Source organism: Urocitellus parryii, chromosome 9 (genome assembly GCF_045843805.1).
Source record: "Urocitellus parryii isolate mUroPar1 chromosome 9, mUroPar1.hap1, whole genome shotgun sequence".
NCBI classification, from domain to species: Eukaryota; Metazoa; Chordata; class Mammalia; order Rodentia; family Sciuridae; genus Urocitellus; species Urocitellus parryii.
In genome coordinates, this window is record NC_135539.1 from 118,802,414 (window position 1) to 118,811,031 (window position 8,618).

At 32.9% G+C, this 8,618-nt stretch overlaps 1 protein-coding gene across 1 annotated transcript in view; it reads right to left on the reverse strand.

Annotated features, from left to right (window-relative positions):
- Nucleotides 1–6,888, reverse strand: part of Ptprc (protein tyrosine phosphatase receptor type C) — a 109,896-nt gene extending 103,008 nt beyond the window's left edge. Inside the window, exons 1-2 of the mRNA XM_077802429.1 lie at nucleotides 6,818–6,888; nucleotides 6,621–6,736 (exon numbers count right to left, since the gene is read on the reverse strand). Coding sequence (XP_077658555.1) covers nucleotides 6,621–6,693 — 73 coding nt within the window. The 5' untranslated portion in view covers nucleotides 6,694–6,736; nucleotides 6,818–6,888. The remainder of the gene's footprint in view (nucleotides 1–6,620; nucleotides 6,737–6,817) is intronic.
- Between the last annotated feature and the right edge of the window lie 1,730 nt (nucleotides 6,889–8,618).

Genomic DNA, 8,618 nt, shown 5'->3' on the forward strand with positions numbered 1-8,618 from the left:
ATAGAAATAATTAATTTGGTTTAATGGAGGTCTCTTTTTCTGAAACTCAAGAAAAATTCATATTGGTATATTCTAACGAAGTTTTTATTTTCATTTAAAAGTTGGGGAGCAAGGGAGGAATAGATGAATTCTAGTTAGGGCATGGTGGGAGAGAAAAGGAGAGGGCAGGGGATTAGCAAGGATGGTAGAAATTGATGGACATCATTATCCAAAGTACATGTATGAAGACATGAATTGGTGTCAACGTACTTTATATATAACCAGAGATATGAAAAATTGTGCTGTATATGTATAATAAGAATTTTAATGCATTCCGCTGTCATTTATTTTTTTAAAATAAAAAACAAATAAAATAAAAGTTGAGTCAAACATCCCTGGTGTCAAAATCATGGGATCATAACATTCTCTACCCCATTAGGGAGTAACTAAAGAAAAGGATGCACAAATATGACATTTTTATCCTTTTACAGGATTATTCTGTACTTGCAAGGATGGGCCCAGTAGGAACTGAAGGAAAAAATATTTTCAGGCTATTGTTATAATAGGAAATGGTAAAGAATTCCTAGTGAAGAATGTAGAAGGCATGGAGCTTATAGAATCTTTACAATCTAGAGTAGCCTGAAAAATCTCTGAAAAGGGGGATGCAAAGGTAAAAGAAATCAAAGATCTATGAAGATTTATTCCTCTACCCCTCAACTTTAAACTGACCGTGTATGTCCTCTTAGTGCTTCAAATTAAATGATAATTGTAATCACACTTCTGTGTTCAATAGCTATGTGCCGTGATTTCATGGGATTACATGAATGAATGTATCACCTTACAGGGAGTAGCTCATAGTTTTCAAAGTGTTTTCACAAATATTATTACTGTGAATGCTTACAACAACTTAAAGATAAGGAAACTATTTCAAGAGGGAAAATGATTTGGATCAAAATCATATAATTCTTAGAGTTAAATTTCTAAAATATTTCTTACTTCAAAGCCATGGTATTTCCCAACATGGAATGATTCCTGCCTTGTTTCCTATGATGCTGAATATTTTTCCTTTCTTTGTAAACAAATTTCTAGTTTTTATTTAAGTGGGGATTTATAAAATAGAGTGACCACCCTTTACTGTCATATCATTTTGATATCATCTCTTAACATCACTGTTATTTATATAGGTTTTTCTAAACTATTTTCTGGAATATTGGGACAGACATTTCCAAGTTATAATGTAGAGAATTTCTTTTTGTCTATCAGTGATTTTTATTAACGTTTCACTTTGCCACTGTCCATGGGTGTGATGCTAGGGTGACCCTCAGCTCTTGACTCCAGCCAATGATAACAGATCACTATTTTGAGGGCTGATCTTTTCCTTCCTGTTGCTAAAATTTTAATGAAAAGTAATTTTTAAAATATATGAGTGGTGATCATTTTCCCTTGAATATCATTGCATTGTAATTATAATATAATCATAAATCAATATAAATAAGTTATATTGCATTTTCAGTAAAGCAGTTTTTTTCACTTCAAATACTTGTCTCATTTTTAGCAGGAAATTAATGTCTTAAACGTGTATAGATAAGCACCATAGAAATATGTTAACTTTTGTTTGAACTTGGGTCTGTAGTAAGGACTCCAAAAAAAATTTAAAAACTTCATTGATTATCTTTGTAGAAGTGAATCCATTGAAGGTACTGTGAATGGACACAGTAGATGCCTGTTTATTTTGCTAACCTTGACTTTGTGAATTTTTGCTTGTCCTAGAAGAAAGAGTAGAAAAGTTTTGGTATCTTCCTTTATTCTCTCTTGATTGTTTTGTGATTCCCAAACATATAATTTTCTGCATATAACTGTCATTCCTAGGCTTTTTGACAGACAGAATTTGAAATAATACATTGACATATGTAAACTGTAATGTAGATAAAGTTTTTAGATAATTATTAGATATTTTCTAATCTAAATGTTGGTTAGGGCTGTGTATGCAAAATCCAGTGATTAGTATAATTGCTTCTTTATCTTTCATATATGTGTGTATATATATATATATATATGTAGAAGTAGACATCATATATGACTATATCATATATTACTAAATAAATAACCTTCTGTATTTCATTTTTTCCCTTTCTCATTTCCAGACTGCTCTCTTTCCATATGTAAAAGTCATATATATCACTAATCCTCTGGTAATAGCAACTGCTGTGAGACAAGGCATCTAGTACTGACAAAGATATTTACTCTAAACTGAATTTAAACAGAAGTTAAATTTTGATTCCATTTTTTCCTGCATAAATAATCTCATAATGTTATGAAGACTGTCTAGGGTAATGAAAAATTACTCTGTACCCCATTGAGTTAATACATTCTGTTCTGAACATGTGCCTTTGTCTTCATTAGCACTGTGTGCTCACCAACAAAATGCAGCATCCTCACTATTAGTCTCAGGATTTTACCTCAGACTGAAGTTCACTATCTCACTGTCTAGTCCTCAAACTCTCCATGTTCACACATCTTTATCTGCCCTTGAAAACAGTCTCAGTGAACTAGTATCAGTGTCCCACCAACATGTGCAAGGACTGGCCTTGACTGTACTGTCCTGTCACAAGAGCTCTCTTCGTGAGCTCTTCCATCTCCACTCCCTCCTTTTCTTCTTATGGGAACCTACATTTGAATAATGATGCTGACCTACCCTATGACATTAGCAAAAATGTCCAAAAAGCAGTGGAAGAAAATTTAGGAACATTCCAAACTATGGATTTTAAAGAGGCCAGGGAGACCTCTCCAGACAAGAAGTGAGACAAGTAGATGAAACAAGGAAATATCAAAAAAAAAAAAAAAAAAAAAAGGCAAAAGCCACCCTTCCACTTGAGTCTTCAAAAATTTTTTTTCTGCTCACATTCTCTTTCGACCACCCTCTCTGAGATTTGTCTGATTTGTCTTCCTCTTCCTTCTTCTTCTTGACTATAATCTATGAATTTATTAAGAAAATTCACTATTTACTCAGTATCTGGTGAGAAATCAGGTATAGAATATATGAAGAAGCTTAAGATATCGTTTCTGCATTTACATAGGTTATAATGGCAGTGAATCCACAGAGGGACATATGAACACCATCATCACAACCGTTAAAACAGTACTTGAAAAATGCCAAGGAAAGGTAGTAAAAGGACCCACTTTCGGTGGAGATATTTCGTGGCAAGAGTGACAAAAGAGAATGTCAGAGAGGAGATGGGACTTGCACAGGGCGAAAGAGGCCTTGAGCGTGGAAGAACTGCTTATTCTCTTTCAATCCTTAGACAAGGGAAGGAAAGATCACCACCAGCTCCATGCCCAACTCTCAGCTTAATGGCCCACCCAGTTGCTCTGCCTACAAGATTAGAGACTACACCATGAGAAAATATCTGAATTTCCCCCTTCTATTGTATTTTTAAGCTGAACAATGTACAGGAAAAGGATGAGACTGATTAGGAAACTATTATTTTTAAAAAAAACAGAGGGATTAGGAAATTTTTACAGTGTTACAGGTGAAAACTAATATAGCCATGGATTATGGTGATGGCAATGGAGAATTAGAACAAAGAAAAGATTTTAGAGATTACTAAAAGCAAAATTTCAGGAGCGGAGAAGCATGTTAAATATTTGTATTTAGGAAAGGAGGTAGGTTTCATATTTCTACAGGAGTAATCCAGACATGGAGAAATAGGACCACAGTACATAGTAGATAACAGTAAACAACCCAGACTGTAGAAAGTAAGAATAATAACTGGCCAAGTTTATAGCACCCCAAAATTTAAAAGGCAGACAAATATGGAGAAACAGTAGTTAGACTGAAGACAGATACCAAATAGCACATATAACTCACATATATGAATATAGAACATAATTCACACAGAATATATTCGTATCTTTATGTAGATAGGTATATGAATAATGTAGCAATATTTGTGTTTTTACACTACTTATTTGCCACTGATGAAAAGATATAAGAAGAATAGGGAAATAAACCTGCTTAAGCTAACTACTCTGTTTCTGTGTTTAGTAATGTAAGAGAAAGAGAGTGAAAGGAGATACAGACCTCCAATCCCACTTTATCTTCCCTTAACAAAAATCTAGCAATGATAAGAAAAGTTTTTAGTAGGGAAATATTTTTAAAAGATCATCTAAGCAATCTTATACACACCCCAGATTCTCTTAAGCTGCATTTAACACTTAATAGGATTGCTTATCAAATTCAATTAATAATTTGCATTGAATGTCTGTGATGTGCAAGATACAGGATGTGTTTGTGACATGAGATTTTTTTTTTAACGTAGATGGAAAATGAAGAATTATGCCCAGGAAATGAGACAACTGTTATGACTCATAACAAAACCTATAGCACATTTCACAAGGCATAATTCAAAGTACTCTTAACTGTTCTGTTCTGCCATGGAGAGGTAGATTTGCCTGGCATTATGCCTTCATTATGACCAGAGAACAGTCACCTCTACCTGTGCTGTCAAAATCATCATTCTTCCCTAGAATTATTTAGAAATTTTAAACAAGGATCTATTTTTCAATTGTCATAGCCTAGAGGTACTATGCAAGGAGAGTCAAAACTTTTGTGTAAAACTGATTCCAGCATTGTTCTTGCCTTGACGAATCTTAACTTTGACCTTGTCCACATGGCATTTTAGATATTAAATAAAGCATCTGAGTTGTGTGCATATTTATTCATTGATATCTCATCTACATTTGACTATTTCTTTATGCCTTTAGAACAAAAAGTGTAAATTTTGCTGTCCAATGTTTATTATTTCCTATACACACTAAACCAATTATAACACATTTAAATAAAACAGAATTGTAGCTAATAAATAAAAATACAAAATTTAAACAATAACCTGCCAAATTATACATTGAGTCACAAAATATCTCTTGGAACTTAAAAGTATGCTAAACAAATTTGTAGACACAGGATTATGTTAATACATGTTTTCCCCAAATATTTATATACTCAATAAGATTCCCAATACTTTTTAAAAAAATGGTTGTTTTTAATATTAATGTGACAATTAAAGGTTAACTTGAATTTTTAAAATAGAACAATGTATATCTATCCATTTATAGTATAAATTATTTAGAAAAGTTGATTTAAAGGTTTCCAGATTCTATTATACTTTTATTTTGATCATGAATTCAAAGATTTTCCTTATGATGAAAAACATTTTTAACAAACTGATTTGAATTCTTATGGTGAATTGATCTGTGACCTACAAAATATTTCCATATTCCTTTACATTCATTTATAAATGCTTTATAACATTTTCTGAGAGGGAATTTTTAGTGAAAATGTCCTCTGATTTATGAAAATACACATATATCATCTTATGAAATTACTGCTTTTTATATTTTGCTTTTGATTATAATAAAGAGACTTCACGGGGGTGGCAGTTTGGCAAGCATGTTTCATACTTCAAGAAATGCTGTACCTACAAAGTTTTTTTTTTAATCCAGCTTTACAATGAAAAAAAACTTAAAGTACAGTGTTTTTCTTTCCACTGTCATTAGTTACTTAAAATATGGACTGATAATGTAACCCGATCAGGCTGCCCTGACTTTCAGGGGGAAGGAGTAAGGGGAAAAGCTCACAAAACAAGATTTTTTGAACATTCTTTTCATTTAAAAAATGGTTGGAATTTCTACAAAGATGCCACTTTCAATGATGTTTTAATAATAACTTCCTACATCATAAGGAGAAATATTAAATATCTATTAGTTACAGTTAATATTGAACCAAAATGTATTCATGACCCAAACTAAAAATCTTCCAGAAACACCCACTGGGTAGATCATAACTGTACAAAGATCTCAAGCTTAAATAGGGACCAAAGGCCTAATCCATTGAATTTTTCTGTAAGACATAGCATTTGCATGATTCTTAAAAATTTAAATACCTCTACCTCCTCAAGGCTAGGATGCCCAGAGAGGGCGGTGGCCCTATAAGAATGTCCAAAGCAAAATATCATTAAAATTATTAGCAAGGAACTAAAGTTTGACTTAAAATGCATCCTGTGGTAATGCATCCTTCTTCAATGTTTCATTAAATACCTAAGAGTATTTTTTGAACAATCATGTACCTACGTATTCAATAAAATATCTCAGACGTTTCAATAGTAATAAAATTTGAGGAAGCAAACTCCTGATCCGAAAATAGGGAGTGGCTCTCATGCAACCAAAGCCATTTTAGGATTTTTAAAAACAGTTCAATTTTTTGCTAAAAACAAAACCCATTTATTTTTCATTAAACAATTCCTCAGACTTTCACCAACACGTTTTCACATCACCGTGTGAGGGGTAAGTAGCAGGGTTGCTTTCACAATACCTTAATAGTTTGTAACTAAACAGATGCTTTTTTTTTGTTTAAGTTGTGATTCCCCCACACCAAATACATATACATTTTTAAACAGAAACAATATATTCTGTCACAAAACAAGCCATGTCTCCTGGAGCCACAACAATCTTGACCATTTTATAGCAGACTTATCACGCCCAGTCCCCAAAACACAATTTATTTTTAATATCTATTTCAAATCAATGTTTCTCCAAAAGAAAAGAAAAACCAATTAAGGAAATATGAATATTCTTGTACCTACCTGTAACAAACACTTGTGTGTCCAGAAAGGCAAAGCCAAATGCCAAAAGTTTAAGCCACATATACATGGTCATATCTGCAAATCAGCCGTGTCCCTAAGAAACAGCATGCGTCCCCCTGAAAGGCAAAGTAATGGTTATCTCTCTAAAAGATTTTCTCTGTAAACCCGAATCAAAAATAAAAGAAATGGATGCATACGCTTCACTGCTGTTTTATCAGACGGGGAGCAATTTCCTCCTCTGCTACCCTAAGAGCAAACCACTTGCCAGCTACATGGAGCTAGCAACTAGAGGGTGGTGATGTCAGATTCGGTTTTACTTACTTCTCCAAAAATACTGTAAAGGGACCTCTTTGCAGGAAGTTAAAAAAAAATCTTTCAAAGTAAATGCAATGGCATTTTACTTCCTTTAAGTAGTTATACTAAGCTAGTAGGCCTTTTAAAAGATTATTCCCCTGCAAGAAAAATCTTCAACTATTCATACAGCAATTCTTTAGAATATCCATTATAACTTTCAACAATAGAAATCCTGTCAAAACAATAAATAATTTTTCTAACTAGGAGATGATAAAATAAAACTCAGCCTGGGTCTAACAGAGTGGGAGTTGGCAAAATGATACAGTATCTGAAGTGAAAAAAAAAAAAGCATTGATTTATTTAATGACCAAGTGAAGGAATGAACTACCTATCTGGTTATTTTTGGCAACCAGTAACATTCACCATGTGGGCATTCAAGCTCCAGAAACATGACAGTTTTAGCATAGAACCCATTTCCTATGCAAAAGTACCTTCAGGGGGCTTAATAGTTTCCCCCAAAATCTTTACAAGATATGCTTGTGAGGTTAGGAATGGAATCAGAATGTCATTTATATCACAGCATGTCCTGCTTCAAAACATTAATAAATACATCATTGACCTAGGATATTCGTCATGTTACTGATGAGGGGGAAAAAATACCAAGTGTCTTTTACAAAAGTTAGACTTTTTCAACTTTATCGATAGGACAAGAAATGAATAAAAATGCTTTTCATTTTCAGATGGTATTCTTAGTAAGTCCATGAATAAGATGTTTACTGGCAAAATGCTATTATGAACCCAGCAATACAAATGAATTAATTATTATAATTATCATAATATATGCATTTAAAAATAAAAGTACACACATGTGCAACTGATTCTTTGAACTATAGGTAAATACTTGGAGGACTTATAGGCAGACAACCTATGCATTAATTCTACAATCCCCAGTTAAGAATTATTATAGGCTTTTTGTATTTATGTAAATAAATATTTTGATATTTATAGACTTACACTCTTACTTTGGCTGCTAGGAACTACAGAGACAAATTTGCTTCCAGTTGGTGCAAATGGAAATAATCTCATAGCTTAAACTCTCAGTAACAACATTTTCACAGTAGTATAATTATGATTACATTTTATTTTGATTATTATTATCTGTGTTGCCTTATGAGACTGTGCATGAGCTGTGCTTAACACTTTCCACACATTACCTAATTCTTATTCTACTCTTGATCTAGATAATGTTATTAATCTCCATCTTATCTATGTTGTTCTGAGAGAGTTTACGTGATTTGTCTAAGACCTCATAGCAAAAAAAATAGATCTAAGTTATGATTGGAACCCAAGTCCCTAAATTTTATCTTCTCCTTACTTACCATCCTGCTTCATCTTCTCACTTCTTTCCTCAATTTATCTGTACTATGTATTTTTATACTTTTTGTCTCTAAGAGAGAGATTACTAAATCTGTAAAAATTATGATGTTATCTGTTTAGTCCTGTGGATTAAACCCAAGGGTACTCTACCACTGAGCCATACCTGAATTCTTTTTGTTTTATTTTGAGTCAGGGTTTTGCTAATCTGCTGAGGCTGGCCTTGAATGTGCCATTATCCTGCCTTAGCCTCCAGAGTTGTTGGTATTATAAGCATGCACTAATCACACCTGGCTGCATACATATTTTTAAATAAGATAGTTGTGAAAT